General features: G+C 54.2%; 5 protein-coding genes across 21 annotated transcripts in view; 4 read left to right on the forward strand and 1 right to left on the reverse strand.

Annotated features, from left to right (window-relative positions):
- The first annotated feature begins 1941 nt into the window (after positions 1–1941).
- ing3 (inhibitor of growth family, member 3) lies at positions 1942–9686 on the forward strand. Of its 4 annotated transcripts, none has more exons than XM_061762714.1 (12): positions 1942–2102; positions 2273–2344; positions 3372–3472; positions 4264–4329; positions 4427–4523; positions 4611–4682; positions 4753–4983; positions 5115–5293; positions 6902–7101; positions 7804–7990; positions 8079–8117; positions 9487–9686. In XM_061762714.1, the coding sequence occupies exons 1-12, from the start codon at positions 2075–2077 to the stop codon at positions 9601–9603; spliced, it is 1389 nt and encodes a 462-aa protein (XP_061618698.1). In that variant the 5' UTR covers positions 1942–2074; the 3' UTR covers positions 9604–9686. The 4 variants fall into 4 exon arrangements, with proteins under 4 accessions (XP_061618698.1, XP_061618701.1, XP_061618702.1 ...); XM_061762717.1 differs by having other exon boundaries at positions 4753–4869; XM_061762718.1 differs by lacking the exon at positions 6902–7101.
- Positions 9687–9768: 82 nt separating this feature from the next.
- On the forward strand, positions 9769–19893 carry cped1 (cadherin-like and PC-esterase domain containing 1). 8 transcript variants are annotated; one of them, XM_061762631.1, is made up of 21 exons: positions 9776–10189; positions 10899–11055; positions 12026–12120; positions 12210–12258; positions 12382–12451; positions 12528–12660; positions 12729–12835; positions 12902–12974; positions 13276–13404; positions 13473–13577; positions 13669–13757; positions 13836–13876; positions 13947–14115; positions 14198–14384; positions 15156–15255; positions 15355–15512; positions 15661–15881; positions 16817–16918; positions 16983–17070; positions 17152–17298; positions 17661–18537. In XM_061762631.1, the coding sequence occupies exons 1-21, from the start codon at positions 9932–9934 to the stop codon at positions 17685–17687; spliced, it is 2505 nt and encodes an 834-aa protein (XP_061618615.1). In that variant the 5' UTR covers positions 9776–9931; the 3' UTR covers positions 17688–18537. The 8 variants fall into 8 exon arrangements, 4 of the variants coding, with proteins under 4 accessions (XP_061618616.1, XP_061618615.1, XP_061618614.1 ...); XM_061762630.1 differs by having other exon boundaries at positions 18240–18537; XR_009786629.1 differs by lacking the exon at positions 17661–18537 and adding an exon at positions 19758–19893 and having other exon boundaries at positions 15355–15881.
- Positions 18890–21515, forward strand: wnt16 (wingless-type MMTV integration site family, member 16). The gene is made up of 3 exons (XM_061762726.1): positions 18890–19963; positions 20059–20360; positions 21041–21515. The coding sequence occupies exons 1-3, from the start codon at positions 19471–19473 to the stop codon at positions 21476–21478; spliced, it is 1233 nt and encodes a 410-aa protein (XP_061618710.1). The 5' UTR covers positions 18890–19470; the 3' UTR covers positions 21479–21515.
- Positions 21516–21568: 53 nt separating this feature from the next.
- Positions 21569–24249, forward strand: LOC133472199 (uncharacterized). 3 transcript variants are annotated; one of them, XM_061762740.1, is made up of 8 exons: positions 21569–21971; positions 22065–22309; positions 22564–22638; positions 22727–22821; positions 22924–22997; positions 23087–23158; positions 23613–23749; positions 23825–24249. In XM_061762740.1, exons 2-8 carry the CDS (start codon positions 22244–22246, stop codon positions 23921–23923), a joined length of 618 nt encoding a protein of 205 aa, XP_061618724.1. In that variant the 5' UTR covers positions 21569–21971; positions 22065–22243; the 3' UTR covers positions 23924–24249. The 3 variants fall into 3 exon arrangements, with proteins under 3 accessions (XP_061618724.1, XP_061618725.1, XP_061618726.1); XM_061762741.1 differs by having other exon boundaries at positions 23664–23749; XM_061762742.1 differs by lacking the exons at positions 21569–21971; positions 22065–22309; positions 22727–22821; positions 22924–22997; positions 23087–23158 and having other exon boundaries at positions 22318–22638.
- Positions 24250–24272: 23 nt separating this feature from the next.
- ovch1 (ovochymase 1) overlaps positions 24273–27788 on the reverse strand; it is a 4003-nt gene continuing 487 nt past the window's right edge. For 3 of the 5 annotated variants that reach the window (XM_061762686.1, XM_061762690.1, XM_061762688.1), the window contains 10 exons: positions 27244–27427; positions 27093–27168; positions 26572–26761; positions 26349–26488; positions 26127–26277; positions 26013–26051; positions 25718–25940; positions 25496–25653; positions 25311–25409; positions 24273–24734 (listed from right to left, as the gene is read on the reverse strand). In XM_061762686.1, the coding sequence (XP_061618670.1) occupies positions 24376–24734; positions 25311–25409; positions 25496–25653; positions 25718–25940; positions 26013–26051; positions 26127–26277; positions 26349–26488; positions 26572–26761; positions 27093–27168; positions 27244–27427 (1619 nt within the window). In that variant the 3' untranslated portion in view covers positions 24273–24375. The remainder of the gene's footprint in view (positions 24735–25310; positions 25410–25495; positions 25654–25717; positions 25941–26012; positions 26052–26126; positions 26278–26348; positions 26489–26571; positions 26762–27092; positions 27169–27243; positions 27428–27788) is intronic. The other 2 variants (XM_061762689.1, XM_061762691.1) reach the window with 2 other exon arrangements.

The following is a 27788-nucleotide window of genomic DNA, read 5'->3' on the forward strand; positions in this document are numbered from 1 at the left end:
GAGCAAAACCTTTACAGATAACGGTTTGTCATTTGGGGACTTGTATGGTTGACTTGCCAAACTACTCTCACTCTCCAAATCTCTCTGTTCTCACAACCCCATTTGGAAGCATTATGATGCATCTTAAATAGCGACAGACTCAGATCTGTCACGCTGTCATTGTTCCAGAATGTGTTGAAACGCCAGGAGCCAATGAAGAGCTTTCGAAACAATTTTGAAGGGATGAAGCGCGAAGCGAAACAGCGATGACGTTCGAGGCTTCAAACGTCAAGGTCCGACGCGGCGTTTTCCAATCACTCCGCTTCAGGAAGAGGGACACGAGCTCCAAAGCCTCGGTATCATACAAAAGAATTTCAGCGGCATCGACGGTCCCGAAAAGCACTGTGTTCTTGATTATTCGGAAATAGAAGAAGTTTGGAACCGCCGGGACGCTTCCGAGATCTGGCCGTCCCACCGAGCTGAGTAACCGGGGAAGAAGGGCATCGGTCAGAGAGGTGAACAAGAACCCTATGGTCACGAAGGCAGAGCTCCAGTGTTCCCTTGCAAAGATAGGAGAAGCATCCGGAAGGTCAACCATTGCTAATGCGCTCCACCGATCGGGCCTTTCCGGTCGAGTGGCCGGAAGTGGCACGGAAGCCACTTCTCACTCAAAGCCACATGGCAGCCTACTTGGAGGAAACCGAATTCTCTGGTCTGACGAAACCAAAAGAGAACTTTTGGCCTGGAGAAGAAGAGGCACCGTGCCGACCGTGAAGCATGGCGGTGGTAGCATTTCGTTCATGTATTCAGGACCAAAACCGTTTCGTGATTTGTAGACCAGTAGCAGAACTTTTCAAATCTATTCTAAAGCTGACTGGAAGCCAGTGTAAAGACTTTCGAGTTGGAGTCATACGCTCTGACCTCTTTGACGGTCAGAACCCGAGCAGCAGCATTCTGAGTGAGCTGCAGCTGTTTCATGCTCTTTTCGGGGAGTCCAGTCAGAAGACCTACTTGAGATAAAAGCATGGATGCGCTTCTCCCGGTCTGCTTGACACCCGCAAGCCTTCACTCTGGATATTTTCTTTCGATGGTACAAGGCAGTTTTAGTCATTGATTTGATATGACTGTTGAAAGTCAGACCACCCAAATTTCAGACTTGGTCTTTGGTTTTTAAAGAGAGGGACTCCGGGTATTTACTAACAGCAACAAACTGGATGAATGTTCATTCATATCGACTGTCCCTTTTTAAATGAATGAATAAAATGTCAAATGATAGAAAGATAATTGAATACTTTTTTTTTTTTTTAAATCTACATGGAAAATTGGTTGTGCAGTTGTCGCCACGATGAAAACAATACAAGGCAAAGCAGGCTACTATTATCACCACAAATGTAAAATGGAGGTAGAATCCATTCCCACCCGTCCAGGTTCTGTGCTGCTTCTCCTCACGCGGGTCGCGGGCGTGCTGGCGCCTCTCTCCCAGCTGACTTCGGGCGAGAGGCGGTGCACACCCTGAACCGATCGCCACCCAATCGCAGGGCACATAGAAACAAACAACCATTGGCACTCACATTCACACCTACGGGCAATTTCGAGTCTTCAGTTAACCGAGCAAGCGTTTTTGGGGATGTGGGAGGAAACCGGAGTACCCGGAGAAAAGCCGCGCAGGGACAGGGAGAACATGCAAACTCAACACAGGTCGAGGCCGGATTCTCCTCAGAATCAAATGTCTTTTTTAAATAGAAAAATTCAATGAAAGTCAAAATTCCAGTGCGGTCGAAAAAAAACCTCATGAAGTGCATGCTGGTGATCAGTGAGAATATCATTGTGTAACATGATGCGGTGATTCTACCTCTACATGTTTTTGTTGTTGTTTTGTTTTTGTCGTAACGGCCCTCTGACAAACAAATCGGTGGGATATTTCCATGCAGTACCGATACCTGCCGAGGATGGCAGCAAAACACAAGCACGTCCCCGGTGCGAGGCCAAAGACGAGCGAAGAAGAACCCTCGCCAGAAACGGCAGAGGGCAGACGGCGCCATCTTGAAAGAAACAATTTGTGTCCCTAAACGCGTTCAAACTCCAATTTGTCGACATGTTGTACCTGGAGGATTATCTGGAGAGTGAGTATGAGACCGTCGGGGGGCGTCCGAGGCGCACAGCGAGCGTTATGTGCGTTAAATGTGTCCGCTCGGCCGCCGTTTGTCTGGCTGGCTGTTAGCCTAGCCGAGCTAGCGCCGTAACCATTTTTTTTTCTTTTTTTTCTTTTTTTTTTTTGTTTTGCTCCTCTCAGTGATCGAGCAGCTTCCCATGGACCTCCGCGACAGGTTTACGGAAATGAGAGAGATGGACCTGCAGGTCCAAAGTATGGACGAATGCTCCCAACGCACCACACCGCACTACACAACAGCACACAATACTCATCTAAAAGGTTTATTGGATGGCATATAGTGAGAGCAGCCGTGTTGGATGCTTTGGAGACGCTAACAATGGTCACAAGACAGAAGCCAGCTGAAGGAGGATGCTGACATTCTCTTCGGCAGTGACGAGGAAGTCGGAGAGGACATTAGGACGAAACTAGCAGAGTATTAAAAATAGTCAAAGACAAAGTAGAAGACAGGACAAAGATTCAAACAAACAAATACAAGACAGCCTGTAAAAAAGACATCAGAAAAAAAGCTCGTGGAGGACAAAACGAGTCATGGATAGAGTTACAAAACAGTTCTCAAACCTTGTACACCGAGTACCACCTCAAACAACATACCACCGTAATGACCAACGATCAAATACAATAGCATAGTAGCCCTGTATTCCCGGACGGCAATTCGGTGGATCATTTGGTAGAGCGGGTCGTCCAGTATCCGAAGAGTCACCGGTTCGAATCCTCGCTCCGACTGTCTGTGTGTCTTGCCCAAGTGGCCTTGGGCAAGACACTGAACCCTAATTTGCTCCCGGTGGGCCTGGGGGCAACTGCCCATTGGTGTCTGAATGGGTGAATGAGGCATTGTAAAGCGCTTAGAAATTTCGATTGCCACTGTACGGGATTAAAAAGGTTTCAACGACTAAAATGCATGGTTTGATCATTGAATTCCGTGATTCTTTCACGTACAACAGAGTAGCACACTTCCAGAATGACTGCAATAGAGGCCAAAACGAGTTGAGGATGCAATGTGTGATGAAAAAGCTAGGGGACACGAAATCTCACAACACTCCACTCCACTCCACTGCACTCCTGTGTCTAGCTTTCTAGCAATTTGCTCAAAGGCTGCTGTGTTGTCACCAGTCGACCAAACTTGACACAAGCTCTGACAGAAGGTCATCAGAGGATATTGAAATGTCACCTGACCTAACATGAATGAGTTTTTGATGCCACAATTTGATGGTGTGTTCAGATGCCACAGACCAGCTGGAGCAGAAGGTCATGGACTTCTTTGTTAACGCCAAGAAGAACAAACCTGAGTGGAGAGAGGAGCATATGGAGGTCATCAAGAAGGTCAGACGTGTTCTACGTCACACAGAAAATATCAGCAAAATAGCTTTCGGCACAGTGGAATTCCAATTCGTTACGTGACCCCGTTTGGAACCTCAAATATTCGCAAATCGCCGTAATGTTTCCCATTCAAATGAATGGATATGCACTCAATCCGATCCAGCTCCAAAACAAAAGTTCTATTTATATTGGTTAGAATAAATATTGTAAAATGTAGAAATAAGTGAAAACTCGATTTCTTGTGAAGAAATTGCATGGTGTGTTCACTAGCGACCGTGTGCAATTTTGTTTTTCACATTCTCCGTGGTTACCTTCACCTTGCAAAAGGAGGTCCCACGGGATTCCATTTTAGGAGGGCTGTGAAATAAAAAATAAAAAAAACCCCACAAAAATTGGTTGGCAAAAAAATTCCCGCCTCAAGGTACTAAAAAATATAAATAATAGCATATTTGCGCCGCCCGGAACCATTTTGTCCACTGTCCATTTGTTGAAGACGGACGGACGCAGTGTTAAGCCGCCGATAAGCTTTGCCCAAAATGACAGCGGCGTGTCTGTACGAGATTTTTAAGACACATGTACAGCCCCCTCTCAAAGTATTGCAACGGCAAGGTCAATTCCTTGGTAGTTCTTTTCGGTATTATTGATTGACAATTGAGTATTTTAAGTATTTCTTGGTACATGGTGTGTGTGGGTGAGCGTGTGTGTTGGGCCTGTGTGGGCAAGGGAATTTCTTTTTTTTTTTTTTTTTTTTTAAACCGTACATTGACAAGAAAGCCGATTGTGATTCTGTTCAGGATTATTACAAAGCGCTGGAGGACGCAGATGAGAAAGTGCAACTGGCCAATCAGATTTATGATCTGGTGAGTTGTTGTTGTCAATGGTGACGTGACGCGTGGAACAGCGGCAGGTCGTTTTGTGCGCCATTTCTCAATGTGACTCTTGACCCGTTTTGCTCAGGTGGACCGGCACCTGCGCAAACTGGACCAGGAGCTGGCCAAGTTCAAGATGGAGCTGGAGGCCGACAACGCCGGCATCACAGAGATCCTGGAGAGACGTGAGTGACGGCGGCGCCGAGCGCACGCTCGCTGCCGCTCGCATCCTGTTGCTCGCCGTCAATTCCCGTGTGCTCGCCATCCCGCAGGCTCTCTGGAGATGGACAGCCCGTCTCAGCCCGTCAACAACCACCACGTCCACTCTCACGCCGCCGCAGAGAGTGAGTTGACGTGCGCCGTCTCCTCGTCCTCCTCTTCTTGGTGTACTCATGTTGGTTTCCGTGGAAACAGAGCGGAAGTACAGCGCTTCGACGCACCACACGACAGAACACGTCCCGGAGAAGAAGTTCAAGTCCGAAGCTTTGCTGTCCACGCTGACATCAGACGCCTGCAAGGAGAACACGCCGGGTACCGACGTGCCAACGGACACGACCACACAAAAAGAAACACCCCCGCCGATGCGCACAATCACGCCAACACATACGCTGAGGCACATGGCACACGGTCACGCCAACGCACAAGGCAATGCTGATTAAAAACAACACAACTCACGGCAACACACACACGACCGTCCGCTCGCCAACAGACGCCCGTGCCCCGTCTCCCCGGCGCCTTCCCACCGCTCACCTTCCCGTCGTGGTTTTTCCATGCAGGTTGCCGTAGCAACAGCACGACGTCCTCCTCGTCGTCGTCCGCCGCCAACAACATCTACGGCGTCAACTCTTCGCAAGCCGTCACCTCGTACAGCCTGAGCACTCTTCCCGCGGGACCCGCCGCCGGAGCCGGCGCCATCAGCATGGCCGCCGCGCAAGCCGTGCAGGCCACCGCACAGGTCAGCCCGCTCGCGTCGTCCGCCGAGATGCCGAGGCGGGCTAAGCGCTACGGCGCCGTGCCCGCGCAAGGCCAATGCTTTGCGCTTTATCCAGGCGCAAAAAAAAAAAAAAAAATAATAATAATAATAATAATCATCGTCATTCAAAGGTGAAAGTTTTGCAAGTGCAACTACACAACTGACGAAAGTCACCAAGTTGGATGTTTTCAAGGGTTAGGCGTTCAAGGCGTCCCGTATTTTGTCTATTTTGTCTACATGGACGTTGCATAAAAGTGCCAATTTCATTGGTTTTGCTAAACGAGTGGCCGCAAAAGCTTACTTCCGTTTGAGCCGCTTTTGTATCCGCTTTGTCTCGATTGGACCAAGACCGCCCCCTTCCCTCTGATCGGTTGTCTCCGTGTTTGTTATGTCGACAGCGCCGGCTCAGGAGCGGAGACGTCGGCGGACGTCTTCGCTCGTGACGTGGAGAAATTCCAATCGGCTGATTTCAGGCCTCTCGGCAGAAAACCGGAATGCGGGGACCATTTGAAGACTCTTCGTTCCTTCATCGTCCGTACCGCTTCTCCTCACGCAGGTGGCCGGCGTGCCGGAGCCTGTGCCGGCTGACCGCGGGCGAGAGGCGGGCACACCCTGAACTGGTCGCCAGCCAATCGCAGGGCAGATAGAAACAAACAAGCGTTCACACCTCGGGGCATATTAGAGTCTTCAGTCAACTTAGCACGCATGTTTTGGGGATGTGGGAGGAAACCGGGGTTCCCAGAGAAAAGCCACGCAGGCACGGGGAGAACATGCAAACTCCACACAGGCGAGGCCGGGGATCGAACCCCGGTCCCCAGGACTGTGAGGCGCATGTGCTAAGCAGGGCTCCACCATGAAGACAATACGACATCCCAAATACGAGAACAAGTTGGTCTGGCAAAATACGGGACCTTGAAGGACTTTTTCGATTCAAGCACCTGAGCCACCTGATGGCCGAAAAATACTTGAACATCCTTTCAAACTCATCTCGAACATCAAAAAGGCAGAGTCTCCTAATATTTGCGCCATCTTATCCTCAGCTTTTATGAGAGGCACAGCAATGAATCGACAACAACAACAACAACAACAACTCCCCTCTGTTTTGATCATTGTTTGGAGACCTTGTAGAACTTGAGTGCAAATCCTGGGAATTTCAGCCTCCCAACAGGAAATCTTCTCGGATTCCTTTCTGTCGTCCTCCATTAAAGCAGAGCGATTCTCTTTGCGTGTCATACAAATAATTTGACTTTGGAAAGCAGTCGTCAACATTTTTGCTGACGCTCTCATGTTGCGGACAAAACGAGTTACTGAATCATCATCACTTTGTGGATTTTCTGCACTGTCAATTCGAAATCATAACCCCTAACCCTAAAAAATATACAAATGCATTCTCATAAGATGACCGCCTTTTCGAATGATTTGAAATGTATTTGTGAAAACGGGTAACGTTGATATATTTCGGAGTACACACGGCTTCAGGATTATGAGGAGGTCTTTGGAAAAAGGTGTACCCCAAAAGGTTTGAGAAGCGTCTGCTGTGATGATGATGATGATGATGATGATGATGATGATGCGCGCACCATCCGGCAGATGAAGGAGGGCCGACGGACGTCCAGTCTGAAGGCGAGCTACGAGGCCATCAAGAACAACGACTTCCAGCTGACGCGAGACTTCTCGCTGTCCCGTGAGGTGTCGCCGTACCCGTCTTCCGCGCTGGCGTCCACGCTCACGCAGACGCCGGCCGCCGCCGCCGCCGCCCTCAACTCGGACTCTCGAGGCCGCAAGTCCAAGTAAGGCCTTCCTCTGCATCCCCGCTGAATGAAATATTCGATTTTGGACACGCCGATGGCGGAAGGCCAAGACGTTTTCCGCAGTGTCGTCGTCGTCTAGATTGAAAGTCTGGATTTTCTTTTCTTTTTTTTTGACAATGAGTGAAAATAGTACTTAAAAAATCGCCTGTTGAAATGCCCCCTTGAGGAAAGAAGACATCGCCGCGTCATGCCACATAGTCATAGTCGAGTGGCTGGGGAGAGGGAAGTCCGGGCGTCCCCGCTAAAGCGACTGCCCCCGCGACCCGACCTCGGCGAAGCGGTAGAAAATGGATGGATGGACGGACGGACGGACAGACTAGCGACTACCACTGTAGTGCAGTACGTTCCTTTTTTCCACAGCGGCAATGCAGAGGATTTGGTCTCCGCTTGTGCCGCTGACGTCGCGGCGGGGCGTGGGCGTGGGCGTGGGTGGGGGGCGTGTCCATTTTGGCCAGGAAAAAGCCAATTAGTTATTTACCAGTGGCTCGGAAAATGATGATTCTTGGAAATGACTGCCAGTTTCATTTTCTTGAGCAAAAAAATTTGTCGGTGAAATATGGACCATGAGGAGCGCATATCTCCTTGAATTTGATCTTCTTTTCATCCCGGAAGATGAATGACATTTGTATTCTTGTTACTGTTAAGGTTGTGGCTGTTTTAGTATTGTCATTTTTTTCCCAGAAGCGGCGTAAAGTCTTCCAACCATCAGTCGTCTTCATCCTCGTCGTCATCTTCGCTGTCGTCGTGCTCGTCGGCGTTGGCTCAGGAACTTTCCCAGCAGGCGTCGGCGCTGCCCGAGGCCGAGGCCGGCGGCCAAGTGGACTGGACCTACGACCCCAACGAGCCGCGCTACTGCATCTGCAACCAGGTCGGGCCGCGCCCTCTCGTCGTCTTGACTCGACATCGTTGATTGATTGATTGATTTGATTTGATTTGATTTGATTGAATGATTGCAGGTGTCGTACGGGGAGATGGTGGGCTGCGACAACACGGACGTAAGTAACGCGCGCCGGTCAAAGCAACGCAACTATTCGGTCAGGTCGCGTCGTCTGCGGGGTTCACAAACTAGTTTTCAGGGGTTGCTGACCATGAGCAACTCGTTTTTACGCGTCGGCAACACGTGGAAACGAGTCACAGATGGTCATCAACAAGTTACCACTCTCAGGGGATTGGTAACTCGTGAAAACTAGGAGCAGACCGTTAACAATAAATGATAGCTTGTCGAGTCTGGGTTTGGGCATCGAGAACCGATTGGAACCGGGACGAACGTTCCGATTTCGAATTGAAACGTTTCGCTTCCCAATTTCGGTACTCCGGTCCGCCGACTCCGAGGAAGAAAGTGGCGAAAGCCAACAAAGAAGGTGGCGGCGAACCAAAGTCTTTCTTTCTTTGTTCAAATCAATAACCAGTCGCCTCAGTGCAGCACTTGGAATAAGATTATATGGTGGCGAGGAGGCTTTCGCGACGTGCAGAAGTCTGACGCGCTCCGAGCCGCGGCCGGGGCCGCGCGGAAGTTCAGTCGAGTCCAATTGGCTGAGCGGGAAGCCATCAAATAAGGGAAACACTGGCTCGCACTCTTGCACTGACGTTTTTTAGGGTTTATTTGAGTTGATGGCAGACACAAAAATCAGAAAAGGAGAAACAGTCGCATTTACAAGCTTAACGTTGAGCAAAGGTCCAAGTCGCAACTTTCCATCACAATGAATTGGGACAAAATTCACAACCGTTATCCCGAATACTAACCTCGTGCCCCATCGGTGGCTCGGCAAGGCTATGGACGTTTCACAGAGCATTTGGTGCCGTTCGTTACTGGTTTTCACCGAAAAAGGGAGCTGGCAAAATGCCGAGTTCCGCCGCGTACCCTTCAGAATCCAATTCGACAGGAAGTCAAGTTCAAACTTGCACGCATAACCCATTGGATGTGATCAAACACCAAGAACTATTTGAACAATGCTATATTTGACTTTTAGCTGAAACCCTAATTCATGACTATTAAGTCAATGGGACAATTGAACGACACACATTGCCTTGTAGTTCATAGGTTTGATAGCGTTGATCAAATGTTCATTTGAGTTGATGCTGCGGGCTGCTCAGAAAAGCAGAAAATGTTCACCATTTGGACACCCTTCATTGAAACCACGCAAACGAAAAGCATCGGGACCGCTCCAATTCAAACGATGCCCAACCGTAGTCACAGATGGTCCCTGACCGACGAAAACGCGTCGTAGATGGTCTCGTAAGACCGACGAAAAGTCGTGACAGACTTTGGTTAAACCGAGTTTCAGATGGCGAACCCGTGTGAGAACCCTTCGTATCCCGCCTGATGCAGTTGAACAGTCGAGTCGTTTGGTGTTTGGTCCACAGTGTCCCATCGAGTGGTTCCACTACGGCTGCGTGGGTCTGAGCGAAGCCCCCAAAGGGAAGTGGTACTGTCCTCAGTGCACCGCCGCCATGAAACGACGCGGAAGCAGACACAAGTAGACGACTCGCCGCAATGGAAACATCGGACGCTATTTTCTTTTTAACACAACAATAAAATGTTCTTGTCAACAAAAACACCCAAATCCAACTTCTGTCCTTTCATTTGGCTCCAATGTGTCCCGTGACTTTGGCCGCGCCCCTCGTGAGCCATTTTGACGTCTTTATTTGAGGTCTGTGCGCGTTGTCCAGAAATAGCCGTCAGCCAGCCAACGTGGGAGGAGCGCCCCCCCCCGGAAAAAAGAAAAAAAAAAAGTTCCCTCCGTCGAGGAAGAAAAAAAGCTCAACAAAGAAGAAAAGTTGACAAGTGAAAAGTTCGATCTTGGAGTGGATGTGGGTCGGTGACGTCACTTCGCCGAGTCCCGTGCGCGCGCCCCTCTTGAAAGTGACGACTAAGTGCGAAGATGACGGCGAGGCCATGAAGATGCCGTGGCGCCGCCGAGCCCTTTTCGGCCCGCTGCTGGTTCTGCTCGGCGCGGGGGGCTTCCTCTTCTACCGGACCCTCAACACCAGCGGCAACCCCGGGACCGGGAGGAGCCGAGCACGGCACGACGGACGCAAGCTGAGCGCCGCCTTGCAGAATCTGCAGGTGAGACACAAACAAAAGTCACCAAAGTTGATGCGTGCAACCAAAACAAACAACGCCCCGATGACAGTTGACGTTCACGTTGTCAACGCCAAGACGAGAAGGAATCGCGTGCCGAATACGATTTCAGTGTGAACGTCGATATTGGATTGGAGCGGTGAGCCAAACAAAACGCGCGACGGTTGTTTTGTTCAATTCATCCACTCTCTTTTTTTCCTTTTCGCTGCTTATTCTTGTCATTGCACAAGAACAGATTGGCCAATCACAAAAGTGAAGGAGATTCCGCTATAATGTTCAGGATGACAAACTTACCTTTTGAAAGAAAAGTTGAACACCAAAAGTGATTATGATAATGAGCAATCATCCAATCACCTTTTTGTTTTTAGTTGTGTCTCCTTGCCACCAAACGCCAAGGAAACGTCCTTCTTCCGTGATTGTATGATTTGCTGCATCATCGGATTCGGTTGCGTTTGTGACACGGTGTTGTTATTTTTGTTGTGTCGTGTGACTAATAGTGTGTTTTGTGGGTGGTGACCTTTTGAAGCAGCTGAAGTGCGCCGTCACTCACAGCAGGGATCATGGGGTCACGGCTGTCAGCGTTGCTCTGTTTCCACGATGAGTGACAGGACCCAGCTAGCGTCTAAGCTAACATGCTAAATGTCCATGTGGTGGTGGTGGTGGTGGTGGTTGTTTGTTTGTTTTGTCCCCCCAGTCATCTCGCGGCACAGGCGGCGAGCGGCGGCGGGCCGTGCTGGTGATCGGCCGCCGGGAGCCAAGCGACGGCGAGGCGCAGCTGTACCGACGACTTCTCAGTCGCCTTCGCTTCCATGTCCAAACCAGCGCGCGCGCCGATTCCATGCGGCAGCACGGTAACCGCCGGCGGGACCTACAAACAGTTTCGTGACTGCGCTCGGCCTCACGAGGATCGGCAGCAGCTAACGGCAGGGCACAAACACAAAAACAAGCGGTCGTGCCTACGGACAATTTAGAGCAGCCTCTCAAACCTCCTTGCGTTGCGGGCCACATAGTGTCCGTCAGAGGGCCGTCCTAACTTTGGTAGCGTATAAATGTAGGCCTCATCATATTATTACATAACACACAACAAAGTGATGAATAACTCGTACAAAGGAACGTGAGGTAGACGCTCGTGATTTGCTTTCGTGGGCCACGCGAAATGATGTGGCGGGCCTTGAGTTTGACACCAATGGGTGAGATTCTTCGCTGAAGCTGACGTGCATGTTTTTGCAATGTGGGATTCGAACCCCCGACCTTATGACTGCGAGGCGGGTTAGGGTTCAAACAAGCAAGCTATCAGTCGAAATACAAACAAGGAAAACAGCGGCTTGAATTCCCGGTTGATTGACAGCTGCGATGGCGCACAATCGTTTCCGAGCTTCATAAAAGGCACGCACGCCAGCAGTGTGCGTGCGTGAATGCATGTCAAACTCGCAGCAGATGAAACGGAAACTTTTCCAAACGGTCAGGCTGCCGTTTGGTGAAGCGTGTGCCTGTGTCGTCATGGAAACGGCTGACAGAAGTCCAAGAGCTCCAAATTGCTTCCACATGTTCCCTCCCACCTTCCGTGAGGCTCTTTTGTTTGGACGAGCCGCTTCCTGTTTTTCAATCTTGCTTTTTGCTCGCGTGACAAGAAGAAGAAGAAATCACTTCATCTTGTTGGATGCTTTAACTTTTAACTGAAAAAAGTCTGTGTGATCAATGATTGTCATCAGATTTGACATTTGCATTCTTTTGCGCTCCTGCTAAACTCCCCCAGCTGGCGAAATCTTTCATGCAGTCAGAATCAGCCCTGTGACTTCCTGTCTGTTGCCGTGGTTACAGGGGAAGGCCAATGGAGCCTGTTGGTGTGCGTGAGCTCGGAGGAGAGAAATTGTCTGACGAAGATGGCCACCTCGCAGCTCGGCCCGCGGCAGAGGGTGCGCTCGCGTGACAGGCGCCGGCCAATCACAGCCGCCTCGCTGCTTTCACGTGTGTGTGTGTGTGTGTGTGTGTGTGTGTGTGTCAGGTCAACCTGCTACCTGGCCTGGTGGAGGCGCTGTCTGCTGTGCTGACAGGTGACTTTTGATCATGAATGCGCCATCAATATTGATAAGAAGGCGTCCCAACACTTGAGTTGACTTGGCGGATGCTTCACCCTGCCGCGACATGTCGTGTTTATGTGCTTTTGCTTCCCTCAGCAGAGGGATTTCCCATCACGCCTCCTGCTGGCATGGCCGCCAATCGCAGCCGGACACTCGCCGCTGACAGGTGTGTGCGCGTGTACGTGTTTGTGCACGCGTGTTGACGAGAGCGTGAGATGTGCTGTCGGTGTGTCACGCGGCAGTGCGAAAGCTCCTCCGCCTGACCCGGTTGCCGTGGTGACCGCTTTTGTGTTGGTGACTTCACTGAGGCCTCTGAGCTCCTTCCTGCACGACGTCGCCGTGGTGACCGCCAATCAGACATCCAGGGCCGCACAGGTGTGTAATTGTCTCGCTCTGCCGCTCTCTGCTGCCCCCCGCTGGTCGCCGCTGTCATGTGCCCGCAGCTCAGAGACTTGCTGCTTCCCGAGGCTCTGGAGCAGGCCAAGAGGGTCATAGGTCACGTGCTGGGGGCTGCCGTGTCCGCCAACGAGCGGGCGCCAAACCGCAACAGGTGAACTTGGCGCGGGATGATTGACGGGCGCGTGTGTGGCTGATTGACAGGTGTGTTGTGTTTCAGGTGTGCGTTGTGTTACCAGCTGCTGACCTTCACGCTGACCTTCAGCGGCGCCATCACGCCGCTCGTCACGCAGGTGGGACGGGAAACGGGAAGTACATCAGAAAATTGAAGCGAGCTTTCGTGGCCGATTTATGACTTTATTTCTGCTCTTCAGTCACGTGATCGATCCCAAGCGTGACCAACACTTTGATCAGTCAAGCGCACACACGCACTCGCAAGTGCACACCAATGAATACACGCAGAATGTGCGCGCGCACGGCATACGCAGGCGTTTGAGTTCAGTTAAAATACATGTGAATGTCCACCAGAGGTCAGTCTTTCATCTGATTGGCCAAACTGTCTTCTGATTGGCTGACGTGTGTGTTTGTGTTCAGGTGGGGGTGGGTTTGTCTCTTGGGGTTCTGAGTGACGAGCAGTTTGACAGACAGGTGACTCGTGACGTCATCCTGGAGGACACGCTGGACTTTCTGTTGTCCTCGGAGGCGGCCGATGACGACGCTCAGGTGAGATCGCGTGACGCGCACGAGTCGAGCGTGTAGCCGAGTATGATGGGAAGTTTGTCCCGTGTCAGCGTGACGTCTTCACGGAGACGAGCGGCGTCAGGGTCTCGGTGGAAAACTTTCGACTTCTGCAAAACTTTCACCACCACATGATGGCGCCGTCGTCCTTCCAGCTGGTAATGTGCGCGCGCGCACACACAAACCCCTACAGACATACGGACACGTACACACACACACGACGAGCTTTGTGTGCGTGTGATGTCTCAGGTGTGTCCCAGCGTGTCCTGGTCGTGTGGGTCCATCTCTCGCCTTTCTGACGTCCTTCTGGCCATCGTCCGCCATTCCAAGAACAGCAGGTCAATCTCGCATACTGGCTCCCATCATGCATTGCGGCTCACCTTCTCACAAGCTCGCCTCACGTGTGTGCGCCACAGGGCCAACCGATCAGACGCACCGGCGGCCGATCGGAGCACAGGTGAGACTTGACGATGCGGTGGGGCGCGGCTGCATTCTACTCTGCTATTGGCCGGCTGCCTTTTCTTCAGGTCGGTGCACAGAACCCCGCCTCCGACAGATCTACTTTTCCCCGCCCCTCACGTTAAGCCCCGCCTTCAGTCCCCACGTGACCCAGTACAGCGCCGACGTGACCTTTGACACGCTCGTGCTTCGCATGCGCGCAGAGACTGTTAGTAAAGCGTGCCGTGCGCACCCCAGGTAAGATCGTCCTCTGGCGCACGCGCACGCGCAAGCACACGCGGGTGAGACGTCGCTCACCTCTTGCGTTTCCCGTCGTCAGGGTGTCGATGGTCCCCGTGGGCCTGGGCCGGGGCAGCGTCAACATTCTGCTCACGGACGCGGACGCGCCCGCCTCCTCGCCCTCGCCCTCGCCGCGCACGCTGGCCATCTACACTGTCCACTTGCTCCGTGAGGCTCCGCCCAGCCTGCCCATGTTTGGAGATCATGTGACCTGCAGCTTCCTGCAAGTGAGTCAGCTGACAGGAAGTCGACTCGAGACCAGGCCTCGCCGGACAGGAAGTCTGACGCGGCCTGGACCAACTTGAAGATTAGTACTGATTAGCTGAATGTAACAAACCGGACAAAAGTGTGCGAGTGTGTGTGCGTGCGTGTGTGTCCGTGTGAGGTTTTGACTGAGCTCAGGCACATACAAAAATCCATCTGCGTGTGTGTGTGCGCGCGCGCGCGAGCGAATGTGTGTGTTCCGTTTGAGGGCTTTTGCTGAGCTCAGGTACGAACAAGAAAATCCCTGTTAAGTTTTCTTGTGTCACTTTGTTGCGATGTGCGGCGCCGGCGTGCGGAATGTTTCGCCACCGCGTTGAAGCACAAGAAGAAAGGCGGCAAGTGTCCGCCGCCTTCACCCGTGTGCGCGTGTGCGTGCTTTTGGTGTGCGTGCGAGGCAGCGGCAACCTCTTAAGTCCGTCCAGATGCGGCGGCTCCCAGGCCGGGCGGGGCACGACGTTTATTTGACCTTTGACTTCCGCCGCCCGCCCGCCCGCCCGCGCTCACTCGACGACGACGAGCCCCTGAAGTCCAACGGCACCCACCGCGCACTTCCTCCTCCTTTCCTCGCTTCCGTCCTCCTTTTCAAACTCTCAAGCTGACTTCGACCCAAAAGAATCAAAGTGATAAGAAACATGCTAACTCCTTTGCCGCTCGTCGGCCATACTTGAACTTCCTCTTGAGCGGACCTGAACTTCCTGTTTAGCAGAGTTGAAGCTCCTTTGCTTGTCTTCCAGGACTGCGGCCTGGTGGTGGTTCCCGGTCTTCCTTGCGGCCTGGAATCTTTTTCCAGGTCTCCCGATCCCCTTTCGGCGTGCACGTCGGGCCACGCTCCAGGTGTGACATCACTTCCTGTCTTCTCGGCGCATCGCCGAATTTCCCCGAGAGGGATTCTAATAATGAGATGAATCGAGATGTGGCACGCGGTATCTGAAGTTTCTTGGCGTGGGGTCGAAGGTCGCTGGCTGGTCCCGTGTCTCAGCTGCTCGGACAACAGGACGTGCGATTGGCGGGAGGTCACCTGGCAACCGGACGGCTGTCGTCACCCGTTGGTGGAAACTCCGCGGCTGCGGCAATGCATGGCCGGCAAAAAGGTGACCGTGAGGCAGCCCGACTCTTTGTGCCTCTTCCGTCCGTCCGTCCGTCCTTCCTTCCTTCCTTTCTTTCTTTCGCCCTCCGTCCCTTGCTTTCCTCCTCCATTCTTTCCTTTCTCCATTCCTCGTCCGCCCCCCCGTCCTACAGGTGTTGTTCCTGGGGGACTCGACCAATCGCGGCATGATGTACTTCCTGCTGGAGCGCCTCAACTCCAGTCTGGCGGCGTGGCACAAGGCGCACGACACGCTGGCCTACGACAACGTGAACGGGGGCCGCACGTGGGCGGCCTACTCGTATTATCCGCAGTTCTGGCTGGAGCCCCGGCGGAGGCCCGCCTTCGGGCAGGCGCTCGCTCGACTGCTGCACAGGTGAGCGCAAAACGCGGTCTTTCCGGTCCCGTGGCGTCAATGCTCCACATAACCCTTCACTTGGACAGCTCGACGCCGACACGCCGTTAGCATTAGCGCTCCTCATTCCTGCTGCGTTTCGTGGTTTATGTGAGCCGAAGTTTTTTTCCCTCGCTATTGGAAACGATTCAGGTGGTCAGACGGAAACGCCGTCCTCTGTTTGAATTGGATGGATCAAAGTCGGTCATGTTCAACCCAACGCGCTCGTGAGTAGCTTCCCGTATCGGCGTTAAACCTCTCACCCCTTAACCTCTGATCCTAGACTTGTGCCATGAACGGAACACAGGATAGGACCCAAAAATGCATAGACGGGCGGGCATAGGTCGGCGCACAGGCGGGCGATCCAAGAAAGGCAACGGCGTCCAAAAACGCGAGGTCGATCATCGGAACGGGGTCGAGTCTGACTGGGAGTCTGCGACGTGGAAGCAAGGAATGCCGGAACGCGACCACGAGGTTCAATACGAGGGGTAATGAGGGCGAACGAGGCACAGGTGGGCAAGAAGCGGGTGTGTGAGGACAAAATCCGGAACACACACACACATGACAACTCGTTGTTTTTATGAAATTGGAGGAAAAGAGAATGTCGAGATTCAAAGTGGAAGAGAAGAGCAAATCCGTCCCGTTCGGGCACAGGGCGCCACCTTGACAGTTTGGACGATCAAGTCAAGAGATTCAAGATGATGCGGTTGCGGAAGTGTTGGCGGCACAACGGCGAGCGTCACTATCGACCCGGCTCGCGGGCATGCAAATACCCGCGGCGAGCGAGCGAACTCGCACGACTCGACTCCCTTTGCTCGGAACGCACGAGTAACTCCGCTGGACTCGCTGCTTTTTTGCCACGGCCGCTCGAGACTTATTTCCGAGATATTTCCCAACACGTCCTTTGCGTTCCGAAGGTCGCGCCCTCTGGCCAACTCCGAGCAGACGGTGTTGGTGGTGGGAGGAGTTCAGTGGCTGACGGCCAATCACCTGCAGACGCTGCGAGCGGTCCTGGACAGGTGAGCGGTCGGTCGTCGCCCGTCACGTCGCCCGCCAATGCCGTCTTCTTCTTCCCGTCCTCAGAGAGTCTCTGGCCGGCGTCCGGGTGGTCCTCAAGTCCTTGGGGATGGGCTTCCACGTCCCCGCGGACGGGGTCCGATCCCTCGCACCGGTTTGTTCCCGTCTGCGCCTCTCTTTCTTCCTCGCGGCCGCCACTGACTTCTTTGGCTTTTTGGGCTCCTCCGTCTCACAGGAGGCGATCCGAAACCTCTCCCGCCAGAACGCCGACATCATCGCGTCCGCCGAGCGTCACGGGTACGAGGTGATTGACACGCTGGCCATCACCATGGGCCGCTACAAGGACTTTCTGCAGGGCCGATGCGCGTGCCACTTTCACAAGGTAAGAACGGCCGAACGCCATCATTCTTGTATTCCCTGTTGTACGAGCACGCTTCAGATGGGCCTCCGATTGGGTGAAGTGTAAAAAAAAAACAACAACAAAACAAATGGCAAGAAAGGTACCGTGCAGTTGAGCCTCCGCCTGCCCGCGTTTTGGCGATTCACCTCTTCGTGGATTTGTTTTCCCATTTTCAATTGTCTTTCTTTTTTTTTTTTGAACCAAGCCCGTTGTGTGTGCCCGTTTCTATTTGGCGTGTCGAGTGTGCTCGAAGTCGCTCATTGAATGCGGCTTCAACCGCGCCCCTATTGTGTCCTATTATTTGTTCATGTTCTTGACCGAGTCACGGGTGCGCTGACGCTCAGGCTTTTCCCGAGATTCCTGCCACTTGACAGCTGCTGAAAGAAACTGACTTTGGAAATCAAGTCATCAGAGCGGGCTCCTCTCCTCGCACGCGGATGAACCGACGTCGCTCGCTCGGCCACGCCCCTCAAAGGCACACGTACGGCGCAATACGACGGTCGTCGAGCCTTTCAGCCGGTCCCGATGTCCAGTGACAATTTTACCCCTCAGGAGGGCCGCCGACTCCGATCGCCGTTCGAGTCCACACGGAATCGGAATTTTCGGATTTGAATCGCATCGAATCAAAGGAGAACATACGACTCCCATTCGTGTCCAAAGTTTTTCACTTTGCGCGGGCCCTCCGCCGAGATGTGCGAGAGTTGATCCGACGCAGCGCCGAAGGCACAAAACCCAGCCGGGTTCTCGCTTTGGGACCCTTTTCCGGAGGAACTAGTAGCAGCCGCGACGCGTTCCGGTTCAATCGATTGTCGTCCGTCCAAACGTCATTTCAACGGGGCAAAGTGATTTTGATCTCCGAGTACGTTGAGCTCGGGCTCGCAAAGTATTTGAAGATCCCACTTGTGTGTTTGGCCGCCGTCAAGGTGGAGAAGTCGCGGCCCGGTCCGAGCGCCGCGTCGTCCTATCACGTGAGAGGACCCGTCAACGAGATCTACTCGGAGATCCTGCTCAGTCGCTTGTGTCCCACCGCCTAAACGCGGACATCCTCTCGTCACAGAAGCGACGATCATCTGTCACGCGGATGTCAAAAGATTGTCTGGACTTTGATTCCGTCACACGGACACATTTCGATGTGCAATAAGTGGTTTCCAGTCTGCGTTGTGTTTTGTCCCACCTCTGTGTTCTATGTCCAGCAGATTTGGTGTGATCTCTCTGACTTGATGTGCTTGGCCTTTTTGTGCCATCTCTTTTTGAGCCTTCGTCTTGTCGCGTCGGTCTCTCGAGTCTCGAATGGAACAAGAGCTCGTTGTCGGAGTGCGTGCGTGCGTGCGTGCGTGCTTGCTCAGCAACGTTCAAAGCCAGCCTCTCGCGTGGCCGCTGATGAGCCGTCCGATTAGAGTTGGGCTGTGACGTCACTCCGGCCAGGGACGTGGCGCGGTGGCTCTCGCGGCTCTGTCTTCAGTCTCCTTCGGGATTCGGTGGGAAACGCTGCCCGGCGAGCACAGCGGCTGCGGCGGCGCGCGCCGAAGGAAGCCGCCATGCAGCCTCCGGTACGCGCACGCGCATGACGACGGACGCGATGGAGATCCGTCTGCGGGCGAACTGGAAGCCGGTGCCGGTGCCGGTGCGACGCGTGTGCACGCTGACGGTGCTGCTGTGCGTGTGCCCGCCGTGCTGCCAGGCCAGCTGGATGTGAGTAACCGCGTGCGCTCGCATTTCTGACAACTCGAAGCTGTCAATGTTTCCCCCTCGGCGACCATTTTTTTTTTGTCATGAAGAAAATAAGTGCATTTGAAAAGGGTTACCGGCACTTTATAGTTCAGCTTTAAAACGAGCTACAAACCGGATTTGTATGGCTTGGATTGTTTTTGCTTCCAAACTAGAAACGCTGGGAAAGGAAACTGCCGAAGCAGCGATTCCCAAATAAACACGCAGGAATAAAATAGGAAGATTTGAAGAGATTCATGCGAAAGAAGAATTGGGTGTCGCATGTGGATCCAAGTCCAAAGTAGTCGAATTGCGCTACTTTTCAGAACGCGGGATGGAACGCATTTGGAAAGTTCCGAAGTGGACGGCCAATGATGGTCTCGAGCGCCGGTATTGAGAGAAAAAAGAAGGTTTGTTCGCTTCAATCGTACTTTTGAAAATTGATGCATGCAAATCATAGCGACGATGAGATTTCAACATTTCAAGTGGAATTTCCGCGACTTGAATTATTTATGGTGGCGAAGCGGCGTCAAGACTGCGAAGGATATCGAACGGAATGGTTGCGCGACGGCTCCAGAGTCTTTTTCTCACCTTGGAAATGCCGCGGCTCTTGGGGGCGTTCCCGGGGACGTCGAGAGGTTCGGGCGTGTCTACTTTCCGTCGCGAGGTCGCCAAGTAAAATGTCGTTGCGCGCCCGCCTCTTGTCGATGGTGTCGTTGTGCGTCTGCCCGGAGGCTCCTGGACGACGGCGGCGGCTGCCGGTCGCTCCCGCTGAGCGCCGAGCAGCGGGACGTTTGCCGCCAGCGAAGCTTCCTGGCGCCCAGCATCCGGGACGCGGCCCGGATGGCCGTCAGCGAGTGCCAGAACCAGTTCCGGCACGAGCGGTGGAACTGCTCCACCGGCCGCCACCCGTCCGTCTTCGGCCACGAGCTGACCAGCGGTGAGAGACACGAAAACCCTTTTGCAAATGAAAAGGGTCGGGAGACGTCGCGTTCCGACGGTGTCAAATGTCCGTTTGCTTCCTCCCGTTCCAAGGAACCAAAGAAACGGCCTTCGTGTACGCGGTGATGGCGGCCGGTCTGGTGCACGCCGTCACCCGCTTCTGCAGCCGCGGCAACGTCAGCGAGTGCGGCTGCGACGCCCGCCTCCAGGGGGCGGCGGCGGCGGCGGCGGGGCCGGGGGAGTCCTGGCACTGGGGGGGCTGCTCGGACCACGTCCAGTACGGGACCCGGTTCAGCCGCCGCTTCCTCACGCGCGGCGCCGTCAACGTCTCGGAGGGAACGCGCGCGCAGGCCCTCGTCCGGATGAACGCGCACAACAGCGAGGCCGGCAGGCAGGTAGGTCCGAGACGCCATCTTCTCATTTGCTTCCCTTCTTCTTTCTTCTCCTCGCCTGCGTTGGGAATCGATTCGAGGGATTTTAGATCATGGATCCTAAAAAAAAAAAAAAGTCCGTGATTGTGAACACTCGCAAAACCAAATCAATGCTCAGCGCTGGAAAAAGATCGATAGCCCAGGAAATTCGGACAAAAGTCATTTGTTTCGTAACTTTGGGTTGTGATTTTCATCAGCATTCCCAAGCTTTCGTGATCAAATTTGTTGCTTTCACTCCTCGACGTCACGTAAACGCGAGGTCGTTGCGCGTCGGTCGTCGACCGTGACCGGAAAGTCGGGAGGGATTCCCAACAGCTCGGCCCTTCTTTTTCTTCCTTGCCGGCCTCTCTCTCTCTCTCTCTCTCTCTCTCTCTCTCTCTCTCTCTCTCTCTCTCTCTCTCTCTCTCTCTCTCTCTCTCCTCTTTCCCCTTTGACTTGTTCGGTTGTTTCCCCCCCATCTCTCATCTCTGATCTCTGCATGCCTCCTTTGTCGTTTTTTTGCTCGTCTTCAGTTTGACGTCTCTGTTTTTTCTTTGCTTGCCCTTGCGCCTTCTTCCTTTGCGTTCGTCCTGCTCCTTGCGCTTGCGTTGGGGCCAGTTCTTCTTTTGAGTCGGTTTTCTCGTGGGCGGTGGCCGCTCCTCCAGGCGGTGGCGACGACGATGTCCACGGACTGCCGCTGCCACGGCGTTTCGGGCTCGTGCGCCGTCAAGACGTGCTGGCGCACCGTGGCGCCGTTCGGGCGCGTGGGCGCCTACCTGAAGGAGCGCTACGAGCGCAGCGTGCGCCTCAAGAGGAAGCGCCACGGAGGGCGCCCCCCGCTGGACAAGCACCAGCTGGTCTTCGTCGACAAGTCGCCCAACTACTGCGTGGAGGACCGGCGCGGCGGCGTGCTGGGCACCAGGGGGCGCCGCTGCAACCGCACCTCCGGGGGCCCCGACGGCTGCGAGCTGCTGTGCTGCGGGCGCGGCTACAACACGCGCGTGGAGCGCCACGTGCACAGGTGCGCCTGCAAGTTCGTGTGGTGCTGCTACGTCCGCTGCGGCCGCTGCGAGAGCATGAGCGACGCGCACGCCTGCAAGTGAAAGCTTCCACAAATAAATCTTCCACATTTGACCAACACGAAGCGTGTTTTTGGATGTCTTTTGTGGGACGATGGTCATCGTTCGGAAGAATGTGAGTGCGCGCCTCAGCGATGACGTTGGAGGAAAGACAAGCGAGTGACTGCAATGTACAAGTCAGGGTTATCTGATCTCGCAAATACACATAGACTCAGAATCAATGAATCTCAAGTGTGTGTGTGTGTGTGTGTGTTTTGGCTGTGTGTCGCGTTGCGGTCGAAGAGTTGAGAAGATCCTCAAAGATGAACGTCAGCACTTTGATTGACGGGAAACTTGCAGGGTGTGTGTGTGTGTGTGTGTGTGTGTGTTTTGGGGCGTTCAGAGGGTTAGGATAAAAAGCGGCGCACTTGAGAGGACAGACGACGCAGGCTGACCGCGATGGCGATGACGTCTGAATCCAAACAGGTCACAAGTCTCCGTGCAGATCATTTGTCATGATTGGCGCAGTGACGCAAAGGTGTGTGTGTTTGTTCTGATGATTTGGTTTCTTGCACATTTTGAGAAATGTGGGAACAACTTTTCAAAGTAAAAGCGTGTGCGTTTGTTTCAGAATTGCTGTTCCAAGCCGACGACGGTGCGGCCTGACGTCCGTCTTGTCTTGTCCTTCGGGCTTCAAGCGGACGCCGGCGTCATCGCGCGACGCTGAGAAAAACGTGTCGAAACGTCCTCTCCATCGATGACGTCGCACCGTGTGTGTGTGTGTGTGTGTGTGCGTGTGGGGTCGGGACGATGGCTCGACCTGACACAAGCCCAAAGTTTTTCTGCTCGTCCGTTCACGGCTTGAAAGGCCACAAAGTAAGCAAACGTCGGCGAAATGATGTTCTGACGACGTCACTTTCCGTTCTTCGTCTTGTGACGTGGAAAATGCTTGATGAGAAGATCAAGAGACGCCTCGTTCGTACGAGGCGTCTCTGGATCTTCTCATCTTCTCCTAACCTTTCGCGCCACTTTTCCGCATCCAATATTGCCATGGCAACGACATACGACTCAGCGCTCGACGTGTGGAAGCGTTCCGAGTGCGTCGCGTGACTTCCCGTTTGTTTCCGCAGTTGAGTCATCCGACCGTGCGGACCGCTGTGTTTGTGTGCCGGCGGCTTCCAGGGAAATGGAACTTTTGCGTCAAGGTAAACCACAGCCCAAAAATGACTGAAACCTGTCACATGACCTGCATCCCGACCGTCCGTGCGTATAGCTAAAGATGCGTGTGCGCAGGATCACGGCGGCCGCAGTTTGTTTGCGAGGCCGACCTGGTCGACGTTCGTGTGTCTGCAATCAGGGTTACTATGGCGATGGGCTGGTGTGTGTCGGTCAGTTGACATATCAAACATTACTTATTGATTATTCATTTACTGTATATAATATCGCCGAAAAACAATAAGCTAGTGTGTGTGTGTGTGTGCGTTTTCAAGAGTGAAATCCATACCTCGAAGGAAACGGTGGTTGCCATGCCAACGCAGACTGGTTCACATTGACCCTGAACAAAGTAAGCCCTGATTTTAGACTGCAGGCTGAGATGACACAGGAAGTGTTGATCGTCCTTGTGTGTCGTTTTGATTGTAATCGCTCCCTCAGGCGTCGTGCAGCTGCGCGGACGGTTCCGCGGGAGACGGACGCAACTGCGAGCCGCTCCACTCGGCTCAGAAGGTGCGTTTGTTTTACCCGTCCAGTGCAGTCATTTGTAGTTTTTGTGGTTGTTCGGGCGCATCGGTTGTCGAAGTTTTCCTTTGCGGAAAAAAAAACGGCGGCTGCTGTCACCCGTACGCCAGGTGTCACGTGACGGGCCCAGGCGTTCGCTCGCGCTCCTGCGTCGCAAATTTCGTCGGTGACGGTTTGAGCTGGGGACCGTCGGCGAGGTGAGCGCTCACCGGCCTCTTTCTCTCGCCGACGCTTCAGGACACGGGCGTCACGGACGTGACGCAAGACGTTCGGTACCGACCCGTCGCGCTCTTGCTGACCTCTGATGTTGTCGTGGCATGAGTGTGTGTGTATTGGGACAAGAGGCATGCTTGTTGACGCAATGTATGCATATGTACATGTACGTATACAAAATATGTCTTTGGATGTCATTTGTGTGCACGTTTCCAAACTGTACATACAGCGCAGCGTGCGAGGGCGTGTTTTGTTCACCGACTCTCTGCGACCCTGCCAGGATCATCACGAGGAGCTGGCGGCATCTCCAACCCGGTTTACGAGGACGAACCGGAACCGGACTCCGCCACCTCGGCCGACGCCGCAGTGAGTCCTCGCGACACTTGACACCTCGAGGTGACCTCTGCGGCAAAATGTGAGCGGGCCGTCGTTGTCTTGCAGGAGGTGGAGGTGCCTGAGGCCAACAGGCCGCCGGAAGACCCGCTGCGGTCGGGCTCGGGCCTTTTACAAATTGTTGAAACGTGTGATGAAAGAGTTTAAAATGTAACTTGCCACACTAAAGTCAGTGAAAGGGGGCGGGGGGAAGCCGTTTGGGGGATTTTTATTTGTTCTTCATTTACACATGGCACAACCCCCAAACAAAGTAGTTGCTGCTTTCCCCTCTCATGCTCCTCAAACGCGCCCCGATACACAGACTCACAGCATGAAACCTGTCAGTGCGTGCGTTGCGCAGGAGGGGCAGCGTTCCCCAGCTCGAGGTCTTCAGGGCTCGGCCTCCAACCTGTCCCGGTTCTATGCTTTTGTATTTTATCGTAAGTGGTACAGCATGTTTAATAAACGCGTTTCAGATGTGTTCAAAAGTTTCACCTGCTCGTCAACCGAAAGTCAATGAAAGGGAAAAACGTCTTTAGGATTTTATTGTAAAATATTGTTTGACGTGTTCGTTTGGATCTTCTCAAAGCAGATTGCGCGCCGGTTCCGTTACGCCTCCGTCACCTCGCTGATCCACGAGTGATAATCGGACACTTTGGTAAAGACGGCCGGCTTGTTCGGCTCACAGTGGCGAGCGCCCCACGTGAGCAACCCGAAGAGGAAATAGGCGCCGCGCTTCTGGCAGAACAGCGGTGCGCCGGAGTCACCCTGCGCGGGAACAGGAGATGCAAAATTGAGCTCGGCTGCTTTTCAAAGTAAAGCCGACGAAGGTGAGGCGTTACCGCGCAGGCGGCGCCGGCGACGGGATGGGTGCACACGTGGGCGTCGTCGATGAGGCCCTGACCCCATTTGGCCCGGCACTCCGCGTGGTCCACCAGCAAGATGCGCGCGTGGTGCAGGCGCTCCGAGTTGAGGGCGGCTGGCGAGACGAGGACGGCGTTCGGGTCAATCGGAGTGCACGTCGGGCGGCGCGACGCTGACGATCTCATACTAGCATCGTGACAACATTTCCCCGAATAACCGTCTGGCAAAAGGCTGCGGCTTTGGAATGACCACTTCAACTTGCAGACCGAGATAGTTCCTGAAAAATCCCTCTTGTGATTGGGGAGTCGGGAATGAGCGCTAACGCAGAGACCGGAGACCGGGTTCACAAACCTTCATCGTTCCCGACTTCCCAATCAAGAAGTCACCACCCCCCCCCCTTCTTCAGCAAAAACATTTTGTCTAAGTGAGACTCCCAAAAATCTGTCCCATGTGAAAGGAAGCTCAAAAGTGCGAACTGTCGCCATTGCAAGATGCAAATATCGCATGGGCGAGCGAATCGGCAGGCCCCGCCCTCAGTCTTGATAAAGACCAACTTTTTGGCGGATGAGAGCGTTCACGTCAGCCGCAAAGTGCAAAGTGGAGACGACGCCCAGCGTGCGGTTACTGGGTGTGGGCGGAGCTTTCGGCGGGGGCTTCTTTCGTCGAGCGTCAAAGTGCACGTGGACATTACCCGTGGCGGACGTCGCCCCCCAGCCGGCGCTGATACATCTCCAGCCGTTGTCCAGTTCCTCGTCCTCCTCGGACACGCAAAGCGGCGTCACGCTGGCGCCTGCACACAAGGGTTCGGCGTTAGACGTGACGTGACCGACCGACCGACCGAGGACATCGCGACGCTCGGGCGTCAGGCGGTCCTACCGAGTCTGGCGGGAACAGCGAGGCGCAGCAGCGAGAGGTCATCTTTAGGAGGGAAGCCGTCTTCCTGGGGAAGCTCCAAAACCCGGTCCACGGGGACAGTTTGGGACAGAGACAAGCCGAGGTCGTGACCTCCCAGGACGGCCGTATCCTCTCCCGCTCTGCACGAGAACAAAGCGGCGCCACCGGGAAAGTCGCGGCCCGTTCCGGCGGTCGTGATCTTACCTGACCCCGCAGTGTCGCGCGGCGAGCACCCAGTGGCGATGGACCAGAACCCCACTGCAGTAATGGACGCCGTTCGCCTGGAGGCTGACCTGCCAGGGCCAAGCCCCCGGACACGCCTCCGTCACATTCTCCGCCCTCGCCTCGCCCGCCTCCGGAACAGAGAGACCCGCCGGGCCCGGAAGGTTCTGACAGGTGGACTTCTGCCGCTTCCCGCACCGGTCCTCTGTTGTCGCACCGCAACACGCGGGTGGGCGTTCGCATCAGGCCGAAAAGAGAAGACGAGGCGTCAGCGTACCTCTGGCCAGCCGGTCTGTGTACGCCACGTCGCGGTTGCCTGAAAGGCACAAAAACAGACAGCTGTCGGAATCCTCGACGCCGACAAAGTTGAAGCTTTTGGCCAAATTCTTACCGACGACGTCCGCCATCCACGGAACGTGATCTTGCAGTCTGGTGTACACGCCGGGCTTCCTGGCGCGACCGCAGCCCACGCCCCAGCTCACCACGCCCGCGAGCCGGAAGCGCCGGCTGTCATAACAAGACAGCGGACCGCCGGAGTCGCCCTAACAACACACACACGCGCGTCAACACTCGTGCACGCGCGCGCACACACACCTGCGCGCACACAGATCACCTGACATGCGTCGACTCCGCCCTCTTTCTGTCCCGCGCAGAACATGTGCGTCCTTATCCTGCTCTTGTAGTAGCGCTGGCAGAGGTCAGAGGTCATCACAGTCACGTTGACCTCCTGCAGTCGGGTCACGCGCGGCCCATCTGCCAAGCGGGGGAATTTTAAAAAAAAACAAAAAAAAAAAACCAACCAACCAGCTGGAGTCACGCCGCCGCCGCACGCTCACTCTCCCGTGTGGACCCCCAGCCGGTGACGGTGCACTTCTTCAGGGTGGGCAACGGCGCCACCCACACGTGGACGGGGCGCACGAAGCGGTCGAAGGCGAGCGGCCGCTCCAGCCGCAGCAGAGCCACGTCGAATTCTTTGGTGGCGGCGTTGTAGCGGTGATGGCTCACGATGGCCGACACGCCCACCACCTGAACCGGGACCACAGCCGCGCTCAGAACCTTCTAGAACACTCAGAGTGTCCGAAAATAGTTCTCCTTAGGCGCACAGAGTGACGCGGCCGAAAGTGACCGAAGCGGACAATCGCTCACCGCACATGTAACCCTGACACATCGCTTGACGGACTGTACTCGTGCGCGCGTGCAATTTCATCCACGAGGGCCGCCGGCGCGTTATAAAAGACGGTCCGCTACTCATTTGCATTCCTTCACCAAACCTCTGAGACAAGTTTACTAGTTTCAAGAAAGGTCGAGGTTCTTGTCCGGTCGGTGCTCTCGCGCTAATGTCAGATCTGCTATGCACCTGCTGTCCTTCCTCGTCGGGGTTGTCCAGGTCGTGTTTTCCCGCCAGAACAGTCCAGAAGGAAGCTTGGTTGAACCTGCGCGCGCACACAAAACTTTATCGTTGCAGTTGTCGTTGTCGTTGTCGTCGTCGTCGTCGAGCAGACGGGCACCTTTTGAAGCAGTGCGCCGCCGAGACGACCCAGATCGGCGAGAGGACGGCGCCCCCGCACGCCGGCACGGTGACGAAGCGGAGCGACACCTGCCACGGCCACGAGTGCGCCCACGTCTCCTGACCGCCGACGATGCGCGACACCGCTTCCCGCTGCGCCACGAAGGAGCGCACGCCCGCCAGTTCTGACGGGATAAACAGTGCAAGGTAAGAAAGGACTCGCTTTTTGCTTCAAATGAGGTTTCCAAGCGGGACCGGGACTTAAGTTGAACCGAGCTCATTTACGTGCATCTCAAATCGGTTTTCCCGATTGAAGTCAAGAAAAACATTAAAAACATAACTCAAACAGAATCAAGAAATAAACGGCTTTATCGTGTAACGACTGTACATTGGGACAAAGCCAAAGTCCCAACTCTGGTGTTTGTGTGCCTTTAAGAGGCGTGGCATCATGAACTTGTGGCTTCCGGCAGCTCCTTGCGAATGTTCTCATTGTGTATTCGTGTGTTCGGCCCTTATCCCGTTGAAAAAAAAAAAAAAAAAAAAACC

The sequence above is a fragment of the Phyllopteryx taeniolatus genome, chromosome 22, assembly GCF_024500385.1.
Source record: "Phyllopteryx taeniolatus isolate TA_2022b chromosome 22, UOR_Ptae_1.2, whole genome shotgun sequence".
NCBI classification, from domain to species: Eukaryota; Metazoa; Chordata; class Actinopteri; order Syngnathiformes; family Syngnathidae; genus Phyllopteryx; species Phyllopteryx taeniolatus.